The following is a 16,269-nucleotide window of genomic DNA, read 5'->3' on the forward strand; positions in this document are numbered from 1 at the left end:
AGGACTGCTTCAAATCAGTTCCCAGGACAGACAGCACAAGTGTGCCCTGGTCACAGCTGTGTTCCAGCAGGAAACCTGGTGGTTCAGAGCCTGATTTGCAGGAGGGGACTTCCTGCAGCCTTTGCTTTCTGATTGCTATGATTATTCTCATTAATGAGCAGGCTCTGCCCAGGGAGAAGGGGGCTGAAGGAGCCAAGTATGCATTGGAGGAGGGATAAGTAGGTGTTAGCAATTTATGGGCAGGTCTAAACTGGGAAACCAAGAGAGGGAGGGTTTCAGTCATCACTGCAGAGAGATGGTGGATCAGCCTTTGGCAGCGTGCTGGAGGTGTCCGGGTGGACCTCAGGGGAGAAGTTACACAGTTGATACCTTATGATGGCAAGGCTTAGGTTTAGCCCAGGAGGTCCCCTCCCACCCTTCCTCACTTGGGATATTCCCAAGCTTTCTGGGTTGAGGAAGGTCCACAGTGATGGTCTAACAGTTCTGCCTGGCCTCAGGGTCAAAGAGTGAAGGGCAGAGCCAGCTGGGATTACAGTGAGCGCAGATTTCTGATGGTGACTCTCGGGGGTGTTTTCTCTTTGGTTTGCAGAAGGGAGCTGGAGCGGCTGGCTCGAGAGCATGAGGAAAGCAAAAAGATGTTGTCACGAGACTCAAAGAAGCAAGATAAGCTGCAGAAGAAGAAGAAGAATGGCTGCTTGGTGAACTTTAAGCTACCTGCAAAAGAGCAGCAGCAGGAAACCAAAAGCCTAGAGGTCCGGATGAAGAGCAAAACAACAGCAGCAAAACAACAGCAGCAAGAAACCAAAATCCCAGAGGTCCTGAGTAAGCATGAGAGGATCTTGGACCTGAGGTTTAACATCTATGAGTCTTCGCAGAACAGGATCAGACATATTCTGTCATCCTGGGACAGGGTTCAGGGTATCATGAACCAAGTGCCAGACAAGTCCCAGTCTTCCCCTAAACACAAAGACGAGAAGAAGAGCAGTAGGTCTCCAGAGAAGCCAGAGAAGAAGCCTCTAGAAAAACATGGCAACCACAAGAGTCTTCAGCGGGATGGGGAAGTTGCAGAAGGCTCAGTCGGGAGCCAGGATGCCGGAGTGCCCTGCTTGGACTTCCACATCACGCGTCGTGAAAAGGTGTTTAGGAGGATCCTGAAGAGCAAGAAGCTGCCACCAGCAAAGCAGGTAAAAGCCTGCAAGGCTCAGATGCTGAACTTGCCATGGTCTGGGGCCCTGGAACAGTGTGTCCCCCAGGTGATAACAACACAGAGCCTTGTCGAGGCCACTGATGATGTTCCACAATAGCTCCGCAGTATCCGTGTGGATGGGGAGGTTCTCAGTCTCCCTCAGATGTATGGAAAGTGGGAGTGCTCTGTGTCCAAGCATCCCATCTGTTCAGAGAGTCTCTCAGTCTGGAAATCATTAAAAACGGTCCCAGGGCAGGGCAGCTCCCAGGCATTGTTCTCTTCAGCTGAGTCACTTGGGAGAGGTTTCTCTCTTGGTCCTACTGTAGGTCCTGCCTCTGCTCTGGAGCCTGCTAACCCACTGGGCATAAAAAAGCACTTGTACTTATATCAAAAACTCCACTGCCAAAAGCTCATGGCCTTGAGGGAAGGAGTGTGAGGATGAAGGTGACAGGAGTATAAACAGGCTTTTCTCTTTGGTTTTAGATCCTGCACTCTCTTGGACTGGGACCTCCCATTCCCCCTGGCTGTCTTTTCTCTGTGGTCCCCTACCCAGAGGAGGACAGAGTCCCCACAGCAGCACAAGACCTCAGACACTTCATCCTTGTTGAACCTGAAGGTGCTGCTGCAGAAGATGATGTGGTGGGTATTCCTTTTGTGCCTTCAGTGAAGGTACCAGGGCAGGGGACAGGTTGAATCGAAAAGGGTCACCGTGGAGGGGCAGTGAAGAAATGATGGGGCTCCATGTCTGCAGGCATCCTTTCCACCAGGGATGAGGGAAAAGAGACAGCTCTGCTGGAGACATAGAGCAGTTCTGTTAGACAACAGGAAAAAATCACTTAAACTCATCAACTTGCCTTGATGAGAGGGTCCTCGGTGGAGAGAGGGTCCTGGGTAAGGAGGGGTGTCCGAGGCAAGACAAAGGCCAATAAGGAAGACCAAGTCCATGGGCAGTGGTGATTATTTATTCTCTCTCCTGTTGGCTAACAAACCCCATTCTACTTTCCAGGTGGGGGGTGTCTCACGGCAGGTCTCACCTCTCTCTCGCTTTTCTCTCTCCCCTTATGCCAAGTCCCCAGAGGCAGAGGCACAGGACCACTTGAAGGAGGGGAAAGCCACGAGCAGACACAAGTCTAGCAAGGAAAAGCAAAACACCCCCCAGAACCCAAAAAGTCTCCATGATCACTCCCCAGAAACACCCAGAAGTTTACCTGAGTCAAAGAAAAGCCAACTGCAGAGTGACTCAACCCTCGAGAGACCTGCCAGGTGAGCTGCAAGGCAGGAGGTGATGCCTGTGCTTCATACTCATCTTGGCAAACAAGGTCCATCGTCCTCAGCTCTGCAGCGACCCTTTGCCAGTGCCTCCATGGGATGGCGAGTGCACAGCCCTCCTCCTTGTCTCGTTTGCCCCTTAGCAATGTCTGAAGCTTCCCTTTTAACTACCAGGCTGAGAAGGTTCCGGTGGATCGTTCCTGCCCATGGCGAGGTGGAACTGAAGATCCGCTTCAGCACCACAGTGCCAGGGCAGTTTGACCAGCTGATGAACTTTGAGATCTTGGGGTCAAAGTGCCTGTACCAGTTGCCCTGCAATGCCACTGCCCTGTACCCCAGCATCAGCCAGAACCCACGGTAAGGCTGGGCCACAGGAGCATTCCACACTGCTCCCCCTGACCTCGGAGCCAGGGCTGCCCCTTGTGACCTTCTGGCTGGGGCAGATGGTGCTGCCTGAGTCACTCAGCATCTCTTCCTCTGCTGGGAGCTGGGAGGCTGAACTGGTACCTCAGTCACCGAGAAGGGTGATGGCTTTTTGACTAGGTTTCCTACTTGCAGCATCTCAGAACTCCTCATTCCCCATTTTTTCTCTGCCCAGGCTGGTGTTTCCTCACTGGAGGAAGAGCAAGGAGAAAGAGGACATCATCTTCAAGGAGTATGTCATGAGCACAAAGCAGTTCCACTTTGGACCACTGCTTTGTGGGAAGTCAAGAGAGTGGTATGTGCTCCCTGCTCCCAAGTGAGCATCCCTGTGTGCTGCCTGTACAGACTGAGATGTCGGGAGGGGATCTCCGGGGATCCTTTTTCTTCACCTGCTTGTTAGACCATGGTCTTCCAGTGCCACCTCCTGCTGCCGGCACACAGTGCTTTCCTCGGTGTGTGATGAGGGCAACAGTCTCCTCTGCAGCCTTTTCCCCTTCTGTGGACAGGTACAAGGCACAGAACTGCCCTGGCAACAGCGAAAAGTTAACCATCCTCAACGACTGCCCCAGGGAGGCAGAGGTGCATTTCTCCTTTGAGAACGACAGCAAAGGAGAGACATTCCTTTTGGACCCTCCCAGTATGAGGCTGCAGCCCAAGGAGAAGAAGGTAGGAGGTGAGCAGGTAGGGCAGGCACTGTAGAAGTGCCGTTCCTCCTGCTCAAGGAGGGCTCTCTGTATTTCTGTTTGTGGGGACGGGTTCAGAAGCTGAGTGTTTGGGCATACCCAACTTCCGCTGGCCTCCTGGAAGACAGTCTCGTCTGCTGCATCAGGGACAACCCGGAGCCAGTGGTCTTCCGACTGTGCTGCCAAGGGGTGCACGTGAAGCTGGGGGTCAGCCCCCAGGAGCTGCGTTTCAACAAGCTGCTTCTGCACAGGTCAGTCATCCCATGGCTGAGGGCACTCCAAGGCTCGTGACAAAGAGAAGAGGTTTGACTCTGGTTCCAGAGGCTCAGATGGAGCTGCTTCAAGCTGCATTCAAGCTGGTGTGACCACTGAGCACTGATGCTGAGTGTCTTTCTGTCTCTGCAGGCCTGACACCCAGATCCTGGTCCTGAGAAACGACAGCCCACTGCCCATGGCATGGCATCTCAGTGGGCTGCATGACCTTGGCGATGACTTCTCTGTATCACAAGGCAGGGGCATCGTTGGCCCCCGCACGGACTTCGAGGTGAAGCTGAATTTCAAGGCCAAGAAGATTGGCATCACAAATAAGATGATCCGACTGGAGGTGAGAGTGACTTGCGCCTTCCTGGCAGAGCACGGCAGAGCAAGCAGCCGTGTACTCTTAGGGACAGAGTCAGGAAGAGCTGCACCTGACAGACACAGGGGTGCTGTGGCCCCAACTTCTGCCTTTGCGCTGGGTTGGCCGGGTGCCCAGGCTCTGCATCCAGAGCCTGTACCACAGCCACCTTACTGCTGTGCATGCTTGAAGGCTGTTGTTTGGTCGTACAGACCAGCATTCTCTCTGGACCCTTTCTGGGATTTTGTTCCCTGTGGTTTAGAGGCTGCATTTCAGTAAGGATACGAGGTGGTTGAAGAGGAGGGCATTAATTGTCAATGCCACCTGCTCTGGGACACCTCACATTTCTTGTGGTTGTGTTTACATCCCTGGCCCTCTCAAGGGTGCTTTAGCAGCACCATTCCCTGCTGTGGGAGTGCAGAATTGGGCTGATAAGGTTTCTTACTGCAGCAGAATCCCGCCGGGACAGCCTGTGAGATGAACAGGTTAGGAAAGCTTGGGAGTCCACAAACAAATGTCAAACCAGGGAGGCCATGGGGGAAGCAGCTGGCAGAGACAAGGACTTAGAGGCTGTCTTCCAAAAGAATGGTCTAAGCAGTGTTTGTTTCTTGCTGCCTCAGGTTTCAGATACAGAAAACATCCTGGGCATTGTTCACGCTGAAACTATCAAAGTCTCTGTGGAGGTCTACGATGTTAATCTGAGCATCGACATGCTTGAAGGTCAGTGGATGCCTCCCAGACAACACAGTCCGGCTGCATTTTACTACCTTGGCAGGTGGGCAACCAAAGCCCTTGGGAGGGGACGGCATGGCAGGTAAGGGTGGCACAGACACGTAAAGGACATACCTTGCAAGCTGTGTGAAGTAAAGCACTGTCAGGACACCAACAGCCTTGAGTCTCTCCCTTCTGAACTTTGAAATGTGCAGCTTCATGCGCAGATTGCATTTGGTGCTTTGAAACAACAGTCATCTGAACAGGTAGTTGGCTAAGAACAGCACATAAAGTGCTGGATTTGTGCTTGGAAGCAAGGAAATGGAAACCAAGCTCCTTGGCTTCTACCCTGCAGATCCTTGGAGTAAGAAAAGGCAGCCAAGTAGCTAGAGAACACTTCCAAGAAGGGACATCCAAGAACTCCAACTATGTAGCTTGTGACTGGGTGTGCTCTGCAGCAGCTCACAAATATTCACCATTTCTTACCTCGCTCTGTGGGTTTTCTACAGGTCCAGGTGGCAGCTTGGAATTTGGAACCATTAATGTCCTGGATAATAAGAAGCAAGTCCTGAGTCTGCAGAACAAAGGCTTATATGACATTGAGTACAGGTGAGTCCAGCTGCCTGGTGCTGAGCTTTTCCTCAGGCTCCCAGGCCTGCGTTCTCCCTCTGTCCATGGCTAGAACCTGTTCCTGTGCTGCTCGCTTTTGTTTTTTTTCTGGTCCTATACAAAGTGCTGGCTGTGCTGGTGGCACCTGTACTTTCAACTGCAGAAGTCTTCATTCTTTCCCTTTCTCCACAGTTTCAAGCTGACCACTGGAAGTGCCAAGAGGGGTGACTTGGAATCTCCCTTCACTGTGCAGCCGCAGAGGGCTGTGCTGAAAGCCTCCCGGCCACCTGTGAAAGTTGAGGTCCTCTTCCACCCTATGACTGAAGTGTTTCTCAAGAACAAACCCATCCTGCTCTGCCAGGTGAGCTGCCTGGGCCTGACTGTGTTAGCACAGTGTGTCTTGGGAGCATAAGCAGGATAGGTGTCTTTGGCAAAGAAGGCTTTAGCTGGGGCATCCTCTCTCCTACATACACAAAAAAACACTTCCAAAACCATTTGGGAGGCTTTGTAAAAGAGTTGGAAATCTGGATCTGGAAAAGGCCTTTAAAAAGACAGGGTGAACTGATGGAGACCTGGGGTGGGGTTGGGGGACAGGGGTAGAGGTTGGCCTCTCTACTGTGTTTACCAGCCCCTCCTCTGGTTGCAGGTCATTGATCCCAAATTAGGTCAAGTCAGCGAGACCGTTGCCACCATCCCAGTGAGGGTGTCAGCGAGAGCTGTGTACAGCAAGTACAGCATCGAGCCTGCCTCACCCATCGACTTCGGTGCCATGGTTAAGGGTACCAAGAAGAGCCAGGTCTTAATTGTGGAGAACAAAGGCACCCTCAACTTCAAATTCCTCATCCACCAAGCACCTCCACTGCAAAGGTAAGAGAAGACCTGCCCCAGCCTTTCTGTCTGAGGAGGCACCACCACACAGCTGGTGTGTGACAGGCAGCCAGACCTGGGTTATTGTCCATTTGGGTCACTGTCTGGGGAAGAGGGAGCAAAACAACACCTCAGTATCTCCATGTGTGGGACAAAGCTGGTGACAGAGCTGCTCTGTCCATAAGCTGCAGCAATGGGTGCTGCAGGCAGCTCTCCGGGGGCCATCAGGAGCAGGAAGGCTTTCCTGCATGGGGAGGAAGGCCAGCTTTGGCCTCAGACAAAGGCAGGGGAACTCAGCATGACATGTCTCTGCTTTCTCCTCTCAGTTCACAGCAGGAGGAATCTGCCCACTCGGTCAGGGAAAGAAAACGCTCCACACAGGTGGGTGGCTCCTGCTCCTCCCCAGTATGTGCTGCTGCAGGGGATGTGGGAGGATGCAGCTGTGCCCAGGCTGGGGGTAGGACATGGTCTGTGGGATGGAGAGTCCATTATCTGCTCAGTTCCACTGACAGTCCCATGTTCTGGCTCTGACCTGCAGTTGTGGGGTCAAGAGAGGGGAGCAGGTCCTGTGTTTGGTGGCTGCTAGCCAGCACAGATCTGTGAACACCACAGGAGCAAACTGTCCCCATCTGAACTCCCAATCCATAGAGCATTGACAACTTTGCTTTTTCTTCTTCCCAGTCCCCTCCCTCTCTCCCATCATTTCTCTCAGTCATTTCTGCTCTCCTGTACCCCTGGAGGTTGAAGGATCCCAGCTACCACCTTCATTCTTTTCACCCAAACTCCTTTCTCTCTGCCACTCGGGACAGACTTGCAGCTCCTCCTGGCTTGTTCATCTCATCCTGGGGCTGCCTTTGAGCCATGGAGTCATCCTTCCCTCTCCTGCCATTGGGTGCTTGGGCCCAGCTGGAGGCCGAGGTGTGGCATCCTCCTTGCTGGGAGTGTTCAGGACATGGTTGTCCTGGCGCTCTTTCTGCAGGCTCAGCTCACTGTAGGCGTGTTCACGGTGTCCCCTTGCTCCGGCTCTGTTGGTCCCTGGGGCCAGCAGAAGATCACAGTGGATTGCAACGCAGGAGCAGAGGGGAAATGTGAGGAGCAGCTGTACATTGACATCAGCAACAGAGACCCCAAGGACAATCCCCTCGGCATTCCCTTTACCCTGACTGCCGAGTCCTGCTTCCCAGGTATGTACTGTCCACAGGTTGCCATGGGCAGTCCTGCTGCTGATCAGCACCTAAACTTGCTACTTGGATAGAGAGGTACCCTGGTCCTGAAGTCCCACCTTAAAATCCTCAGAGGCTGCAGTCCTTTTCAAGTCCACCAGTGGGGAGAGGCTGGGAGGGATGTGTGGAAGCATAAAAGAAAAGCAATGCCCTTTAAGACTGAGGTTGACTGAGCTCCATCCTCACTGACTGAGCTCTCTCATCCAAGGCTGGGTTTTGCTGTCACCTGGACAGAAAGGGCTTATCAAGCCTTCTGAGAGGCTAACTGGGTCCAGGTAAATTCAGCAAAGAGGTTCTCCAGCCTCAACCCTTCCTCTGGTCTGTCTGCAGCACTTGTTGAAGACGTCACTTCCATCTTTGAGCAGTACCCGATTCACAGCAACGTCAATCTCCGCCAGACGTTACAGTTGGTGGAAGGCAATGGTGTGTTCATCAGAGATGATAACAAATTCATCTTCACCAAAGTTCAGGTTGGGCAACGGGCCACAGCTCACTTCAAGATCTCTAATGGCAGCAGTGTCCCATGTGATGTTGTGCTCTCCATCAAAGCCATGCCTGGAGAGGTAAGAACAAGAGGCCAAGGTGACCGCTGCTCTCTAAAGGCCATGTGAGAGCCTGCCTTGTTCTCCAGAGTCATTGCGTTCTCTGGCCCAGCTGGATCAGTCCAGCTCAGTGCAGGTCAAACTACAGGGCAGAGCCGCAATGCCAGGGGGGCACTGGCATTGAATTCCACATCTCTCAAGCAAATTTTGGCTCACGCTTCTGAGTCTTTGGTGGGAGTCCTTCTGAATATCTCTCGAAAGCACACTCAGAGAGGGGCTGTTAAGGATGTACTGGGTCACACTGAAAGATGTTTCCTCCTAACACTGCACTGTGGGTTCCCCCCAAGCCTCACAGCCTCATCAGCAACATCTTCAAGCTGGATCCTGTCGAGATGAGCATTCCTGGCTTATCCCACACCTTTGCTACAGTGACCTTCACTCCAGAACAAAAGGAGGACTACCACTGCACTTTCACAGCTTCCCTTGTTATCCCAAAAAGGTAGTGACCCTGTGAAGTATTGGGGGGTATCCGGTAGCTGCCTCTCCTCTTGGTACCTCTAATGCTTTCAGTACCTTTAGGCAGAGTACTTGACATGAGATGATGTGGGAGGCAGTAACTGTTAGGCAGAGCAGAGCAGAAAAATGAGGAGAATACTTCAGCCTGTGTGAGGGACTGAAGAGAGGGCCTTAGGTAGCCAGCTGGAAGTTACTGAGAAGTGCAACAGCTGAGCTGGGACTTTCCAAGGACGAAGGCTTAGATGAAGCAGTTTCTGTGCCAGTAAGTCAAGACTTTCTCCTTATTTCTGTAAAAGGAAGTGATCCTGTGTGGTTCCCTGGCATGCATTAAGCTATTTTTATATCAGGAGAGTGACTGGAGCTCTTATCAAAGAGAAGCCTGGTTCCTCTCCCTGGGACCTGTGTACTGGGGCTCTGAACTGCCCTTCCCCAAGCCTTTAGTGGCTGAATTGGAACAGGGAAGTCAGCTTTCTGCCCTAACAAGCAATTCCTTTTTTAGGATCCTTGGAAATAATCTTTACTGATGGTGGTGTTGATTTGGTTTTCCCTTCTTGCTTTTGTACTGTTTCATGATGTGCCTTTGCTTGTTGCATATGTCTCCTATCACTGCAGCCAGAGGATCTGCCACGTCTCATCTGGTGCCTCATTATTTATCTGCTGCACAGCATGATTCAAATCAGGGAAATTATTTAGAACTGTTATTCTGGAAGGCTCTGGCTGAAATGGTTTCTGTGCCTCTCCAGCAGCTCCATGAAGATGAAACCCCAACAGCTGACCTTCACTATCAGTGGAGAGGGGCACGTGCCTCAGGTGACAGTCGAGTGCCCGGGCCTTCGGAGTAAGAGAGGAAACCCTGTGCTGCGCTTCAGGAGGCTCCTGCTGGGGGATTCACAGACACTCCCCCTGGTCCTTTGTAACAATGGCATCATACCCACCCAGGTAAGGACCTGCTCAGGGAATGCTCTGGGTTGGGAACAAGTGCTTGTCCTGTGGAGGAAAGGTCCCAAAAACTGTGATGTTTTGTCCAGTCTTTCCTTGTCAGTTGAACACAAGACAAGAAAGGTGGTGGGGTGTTTTTCCCCCCGTCTCCCAGCTCACATTTTGTTCTCAAGTGGGCGTGTGTGACGTCCTGGTTCCATGAGATTGCATTTGATACTGGTTGACTCCATTTTAATTAAACTTAGTTGTGGTTTCATTGCATTCTGCTCGTGACTGACTGTCCTGTTTGGCTCTATGTCAGTTCTATCCATATGCTTCTGAACACTCTTTTTTCCCTGTGTGATTTCACATAACCTTTGTGCTGGGCACTGTGTTTGAGGTGGGGAGGTGGTCTGGGTTCCCCATGCTGGACCAGCGGCCGTACGGGCTCAACCCCCGTGCCAGCCCCTACTCACACCAATGTCATTGTACTCCGTGTTCCCTTTTCTCAGTTTACAGTTCATATCATGGATGACAAGGGAGTTTTCTTTATGAAAGGCAGGCAGTCTGCATTCCACGCCTTCCACATTGCAGACGTGAGAAAGGACTCCACTGGAAAAGGTAAATTCATTAACCGTGCAGCGTGATCATTCACAGAGGGAAAAGGTGTACCCTGTTCTTGGCTTGTCTAAGCAGCAGCCACGTGTTAGACATAGCTTCTTTCCCTGGTCTCTCTGTCCCCCGAGCTTTTCTTGTGGACTCTTTGCAGGGTTTCCTCCTAGCAAGTTGTAGGAAGTTTTTTCTGTTCTTTGAGACACGGTGGGTTGAGTTGTGATGGACTATCACCATCTCAGTGGACTGGCTGAGGTCTTTGCTACGCGTGGGAAGGTGCCAGCCTGAACAGGGGCAGCCCTTGAGCACACAGGCCAGCCAGCAGAAGCCAAAACCACTCCTTGACTCAACCTTCCGTATGGCAGGAGCTGACTGGAAGCAGATGGAATGAGGGCTGGGCATTAACCTGAGGTTAAGCCGTTTAAGTGGTGATATGTGTGATGGTGGCATAGTCTTGTGAACACAGGAAGAAAGTCTGGAACCACTGGTGGGAGAACCTGTGCTTAGAAGCAACTGATTCCAACCTCTTGTTCCTCGTATACTCCAGGGAAATATTTCCTCTGTACAGCTCTATCACTTAACTCTGATTCCCATTGCCGTGCAGCCAAGAAGCATCCCCAGAAGCCTTACCTGCTCCTGGAACATGGGCAATCAGCAGAGTTTGACGTGTTTTTCAAACCCACCCTGACCCAACGTCTGGAAGGGAAGATCCGTGTGGCACTGTCAGGCAACAGTGAGATCAACATAGAGCTGGTGGGTGAAGGCCACAGTGATGACTTCACCCTTGATAACCTCCCTGGATTAGCAGAAGACAACAAGGAGAGCAATGCTAAGGGCAATCTGGAGGACGACATCATTGAGGGTAAGAGAGGAGAGGCTGCCAAGGTAGAGTGAGGAAGAGGAAAATGTCTGATCATGCACATCCTCTCTCTAGCCAGGGCTGGGCTGTCACACACTGGACTTGGGGACCTGTGAGCTTGTCAGCCATGCACACAGAGCAGTGTGTGCTGTGCTGCTTGCCTCTGGGCACAGGCACAACCAGGGGCTTGGGGACCTCCCAGAGGGAGGGAGGGAGGCTTGGAGCAAAGACGAGCTGAACATACACACATCTCTGAAAGTGATGGGGGTGGATGGACCTCACTGCATGCTGAGATATCTTGCTCTCCTTCTTCACAGCTGTCAGAGCGAATCACATAGAGTTTGGGGAGTGTGCAGTCAGGAGGCTCTGCAACAAGACTTTCGCAGTCACCAACCGCAGCAAGGAGGAGGTGATGCGGTTTGAGTGGCTGGCAGATGCCCCGTTCCAGTTCTCCCCCAAGGTGAGCTGGGACAGCCCTGCCTTTCCCGGTTGCTCAAACCCTTTCCTGGTGTTCCTGGGAGCTGGCAGGGAGTCACCACATACCAGTGAGAGCCCATTCCAGTGCCATGCAGGAGATGCAATCCCTGTCTTTGCTGGGGCAGGGCTGTCAGCCCAGCAGAAAAGGCTCCGCGTTCTGGGAGGTGGCACCTTCTGTTCATACTTTGCTCTATCAAATATCACATAAATCCTCACTGAGGTGCTGATTCCCAGCACAGCTGCTCACCGTATCCGTTCCTTTTGCTATCAGTGCTGCCCTTGCCAGTGATTCCAGTTTGGTCTTGACTCTCTGGTTCTCCCTAGGTGGGACACCTCCAGCCTGGCTGTACCAAGGGTATCAGAGTGACCTTGAAATCCAATGTCCCAGTCACCTTCAAAAGGCACTCTGTGAAGTGTAAGGTGGCCAAGATCAAATACCAGCTGCCACCAGAGGAGGTTTATGACTGGGACAACGAAATGTGCACTGAGAAGTGGGAGGATACCACTGAGAGAGTCCCAGGAGCCCGCTGGCCTTTGAAGCAGAAGGTAGGAAGCACAGCAGCAAAAGCTCACTGAGTTGCTGCAGGTCAGTTGCTCACTGACCTGCCGACAGCAGCAGAGCACCAGCACTGCTGGCAGAGCAGCTCCTGCCTCCCCTGGGCATTGGCTCCAGCAGGAAGGTTCACCAGCAGTGCCTTTTAGGGAGAGGCAGATGCGCAGTGAGTGGAGGGGCTCACACCACAGGGGGAAGCCTTTGGGCAAGAGACCTTTATCCACACGCAAACTGCCGGTCTGTGCCATGAACCAAGTGTTGCAGCCCGTGTTGAATGGGAGGTCACGTTTGATTTTATCCCATTTTACAGTGTTAAAATCTCTTCATCTGATTTGGTGCCTTGTCACCCACAAGGAGTTAATTCCACTGCATTCTGTCTCTTGTTCTGAAGGGGAGAGCAGCACAAGTGCTCTTCTGCGTACACCAGTGAGCTCCAAGCTCTGCCTACACCAATACCAGAGATTTTGGTTGTGGCCTCTGTATTGTGGGGGATATCTCACTGTGGAGCAGCCCGGGCCCTGTGTGATAGTACGCAGGAGTCTGGAGAAGCATCATCTCCAGAAAGTCTTGCTTTTTCTATCATTATTGCCAAACACACCTATCTTGGTGAAGGTTCTTTCTGAGTTTCTGAACCACTGTGAGTCCTGTAAACCCAACTTCCCCATCAGGGCATCAGCAGTTGGAGACTTTCGCAGTGAGATCATTCACATCCCAAAATGCCCACAGCCAGCTCCCACCCTACATGTGCCATCTGGAGAGCACTTTCTCCTAAGACAAGAAGGAAAAAGTTCTTTCTAGGACTAGTCAGTCTTGGGCTTCTCCATCCACAGGGCTCTAGCAGGGGAACTTAATCCTAATGTTGAGACCTGCTAGATTTATACGGGACCAGGGAAAAGGTCAGAGGCTCTACATGGTTGAAGCACAGGGACTGACAGCTGGCCATAATCCCCAGGGGTGTATAAATAGCTGTGGTGGTGACTGCTTTGATCAGTGGGTAGAAACCAATACTGTAGTACAACAGTCCAATTTTGTCATCTTTCCAGAGAAATAAACCTGAATGTCCTTTCTATGTGGCCAAGTTTGGAGGCCAAAAGATTTCCCTGCTCAGCCTGGCTTTCTGGGCTCTGCTCAGTGATTCTTCCCTCCTCTACCTGCAGGTGGTCAAGGCACTCCTGGAACCACCTCACACCGTTCTGAATAGCAGCCACGAGGCTGAGCTTGTCCTCAGTGCTCAGGTTGACTACGCCAAGTTCGAACTGGACATGGTTGAGGTTCAACTGAAGCAGACTGAGCTCTTCCAGACAGAGATAAGCACGTGAGTGCTGGGCACTGTGTTGGCCCTTTCCTCCTAAACTTCCAGACTTTAAAATACTTTGTTTGGGCCACCCAGGGCAGCAATTCTGAATGTGGCAGAGTTGCCTGGGGAAGATGTTCCTTAGCGGAAGGTGGTACCAGGAGCCCACCATACAGTGTTACTTTATTACATGCTTTTTATTTCTCCTCCTTGTTTTTCAGTTTCCAGATGTCCAATACAGGGAATGTAGCCCTGAAATACTGCTGGGAGGGGAATCTGGAGGAAGAGATACCATCAAAGAGTTCTGGGAAGCCATTCTCGTCCACTCTGACGCGCAAGTCATTGGCTCTGGGTGGTGCCCAGGCCATTTCAGTTGGTAGCTGAGGGCCTAGGGAGAAGACCCTGCCACTTCACCCCAAAACATTAATTGCTTTTTCGTCCCTGTCCACTTACCAGTTGCAGCTAGAGAGTTTTCTCCTTACCCTCTCTCTGCCTTTTAGCCCCTCCTGTTCTTGCTCTGCCACTTGTGCTCTGCATAGGAGCTGAGCCGGGCTCCAGGGACAGCCACGTGCTGGGTCAGGACTGGGAAGGGGGACATCAGGGCACCTCTTTGGGAAGTCTCAGAGTGGGAAAAACAAGGGTGGAACAACTGAGCTGCCCTGCAGCCGCTGCCTGTATGCAGTTCCCCACTCCAGGGCAAATGCAAAGTCACTGTCTAAAACCAAGCCTCCTGCCCCAGCAAGGGAGTGTGTGCTGCAGGCAGAGACCCTACTCCCAGCCACTCTATCTCCTGCTGAAAGTACTTGGCCAGAAGTGCTCCGAGTGCATTTCAGCTCTCTTCTATCCACCTGCAGCAGGAAGCAGAGCTGTTGGAAACAAAGGATTTTGTCTTTGAAAGATGTCCTCTTCCCTCCTGCAGGTTATTTCTTGTCCTCTGCTGCTGTGGATCGCTGGGACGGGCATCGTACAAGGCAGGTGCACGAGGCATCGCCACTCAAGTCAACTCAGCCCCAGTCAACTCAGCCCCAGTCAACTCAACCCCAGTCAAGTCTGCGCCTTTCAAAGCAGCTGTGCTGCTCTTTGAAGGGCCTTAGTTCCTCCCTGGAATTGTCTCCAGATGATGTCAATGACCCACCACTGTTCTCCATCGAGCCCCACTGTGGTACCATCCCTGCTGGCCAGAATCAGATTTTCCATGTGAAATTCTGCCCAACGCATGTGGGGAAATTTAAGGCCGAAATGCTGTGCAGGTAGGAAATGTCCATGTGCTTTCCAATCCATGCTCCTGGTGGGTATCACAAGATGGACCATCTGGTGCACCCTCCCTGCTCAAGCAGGGTCATCCCAGAGCACATGGCACAGGATTGTGTCCAGAGAGTTCTGGAATACCTCCAGTGAGGGAGACTCCACACCCTCTCTGGACAACCTGTCACCTGCACAGGAAAGTTCTTCCCCATGTTCAGGTGGAACATGTTTTGCATCAGGTTCTGCCCATTGCCTCTTGTCCTGTTGATGGGCAGCACCAAGCAGAGCCTGGTCCATCCTCTGACACCCTCCCTTCAGTCCCTTTGACTGGGGTGGGTGAGCGTGCAGCCCTGGGGACAGTCAGCCTCAGAGAGGCAGCAGGAACACACAGCATACAGGAGTACAATAAGAAGCCTTGGCCAGATGTCTGTGGAGATGTCTGTGGATCTGTGTGGAGACAATGGGAAAAGACGCTGTATGAAACACTAAGCTCCTGGAGGGCTGCAAAATATGGAATGAGAGATCCAGAACGGCTGTCAAGGGACCAGCCAGTCCCTAGCTATGCTTCCTTATGGGACAAGCACAGCCTCCTTCTCTACCTGGAACCCCAAGTGCTACAGTTAGTCCCCAGGCCCATAACTGGTTGTGATTCTGCCCGTCCACCTCTACTGCCTCCATGACAGGGAGTGCAGTTCTGTTTCATTTGCTGCTCGCTGCTTGCATGGAGAGAGGATGTGACACTGCGTGCTCTGTGAGGAGACAGATGAGTGGCTGGCTGGCTGGAAATGTCCCTTTCTTCCTAGACTTCCTAACCTGAAACCATCTCAGAAGAGCCCACGAGTGTTTGTGATGGGGAAAGGCTGTTTACCAAAGGCTGATCTGAAATGCTCTACGTCACCGCAAAAAGGTAAAACCCAGAGCAGCAAACCCAAGAAGAAGGTGCAGCAGTCACCAAAACTAGAGTGACACTATTTGTGCCATGGCTTCTCCTGCTCATGGTTTCCCAGCTTTCAGCAGAGACCTCCCCAGCTACTCTTCAAGCCCCAACACCCATCTCTACCTCATCTATGTACTACCTAATAAACTGTGTCTCAACCCACGAGTTTTCTCACTGTTACTCTCCCAGTTCTCTCCCACATCCACAGGAGGGGAGTGAGCAGGTGTCTGTGTGGTGCTTGGCTGGGAGCTGGGGCTCAGCCATCTCCAGGAAAGCAGGTGTGATCAGACATCACCCCCATTCCTCTGCAGGGTGCTCTGCTCTCTTAGGAATTCCCATTCCTTGGCCTTTGTGTCATGGGTGGGGTGGTGAAGTGTCCCTTGGTCACACCATGAACTCTGCACAACTAATATGGGAGCAGCACTGACTGTACCAGGAACTCCAGTTGCTTGGCTAAAGGTTGGGATGAAGGACAAGAGTGGCAATGATCAGTTATCCCCTGACAACCTTGGAGCATTCGCTACCTGAACTGTACGTAGCCTGAGGGGAGCACTACCATTGCCTCAGTAATTATTACAATCCAGTTTTCCTTGGGACTGGAAGGTTCAGCCTTCACTGTCCCTTGCTCTGTTGCCAAGGTACTTCCCAACTGTCTTGATTTAACGAGACTGAAGTATTTTGCCAAGGACGATGAGTTATGAGGAAGACCAAACTCCTTTCCCTAAACAA

General features: G+C 52.1%; 1 protein-coding gene across 1 annotated transcript in view; it reads left to right on the forward strand.

Annotated features, from left to right (window-relative positions):
• LOC116781327 (hydrocephalus-inducing protein-like) overlaps positions 1 to 15,703 on the forward strand; it is a 62,988-nt gene extending 47,285 nt beyond the window's left edge. Inside the window, exons 43-67 of the mRNA XM_032677020.1 lie at positions 590 to 1,184; positions 1,670 to 1,825; positions 2,256 to 2,449; positions 2,630 to 2,812; positions 3,054 to 3,173; positions 3,385 to 3,544; positions 3,640 to 3,812; positions 3,967 to 4,165; positions 4,798 to 4,897; positions 5,398 to 5,497; positions 5,690 to 5,858; positions 6,144 to 6,364; positions 6,691 to 6,745; positions 7,344 to 7,548; positions 7,918 to 8,150; positions 8,477 to 8,628; positions 9,389 to 9,584; positions 10,076 to 10,184; positions 10,780 to 11,037; positions 11,352 to 11,494; positions 11,836 to 12,057; positions 13,222 to 13,379; positions 13,580 to 13,692; positions 14,278 to 14,608; positions 15,407 to 15,703. Coding sequence (XP_032532911.1) covers positions 590 to 1,184; positions 1,670 to 1,825; positions 2,256 to 2,449; positions 2,630 to 2,812; positions 3,054 to 3,173; positions 3,385 to 3,544; positions 3,640 to 3,812; positions 3,967 to 4,165; positions 4,798 to 4,897; positions 5,398 to 5,497; positions 5,690 to 5,858; positions 6,144 to 6,364; positions 6,691 to 6,745; positions 7,344 to 7,548; positions 7,918 to 8,150; positions 8,477 to 8,628; positions 9,389 to 9,584; positions 10,076 to 10,184; positions 10,780 to 11,037; positions 11,352 to 11,494; positions 11,836 to 12,057; positions 13,222 to 13,379; positions 13,580 to 13,692; positions 14,278 to 14,608; positions 15,407 to 15,569 — 4,708 coding nt within the window. The 3' untranslated portion in view covers positions 15,570 to 15,703. The remainder of the gene's footprint in view (positions 1 to 589; positions 1,185 to 1,669; positions 1,826 to 2,255; positions 2,450 to 2,629; positions 2,813 to 3,053; positions 3,174 to 3,384; positions 3,545 to 3,639; positions 3,813 to 3,966; positions 4,166 to 4,797; positions 4,898 to 5,397; positions 5,498 to 5,689; positions 5,859 to 6,143; positions 6,365 to 6,690; positions 6,746 to 7,343; positions 7,549 to 7,917; positions 8,151 to 8,476; positions 8,629 to 9,388; positions 9,585 to 10,075; positions 10,185 to 10,779; positions 11,038 to 11,351; positions 11,495 to 11,835; positions 12,058 to 13,221; positions 13,380 to 13,579; positions 13,693 to 14,277; positions 14,609 to 15,406) is intronic.
• The last annotated feature ends 566 nt before the right edge of the window (positions 15,704 to 16,269 follow it).

Source organism: Chiroxiphia lanceolata (genome assembly GCF_009829145.1).
Source record: "Chiroxiphia lanceolata isolate bChiLan1 chromosome W unlocalized genomic scaffold, bChiLan1.pri scaffold_40_arrow_ctg1, whole genome shotgun sequence".
Classification (NCBI taxonomy): Eukaryota; Metazoa; Chordata; class Aves; order Passeriformes; family Pipridae; genus Chiroxiphia; species Chiroxiphia lanceolata.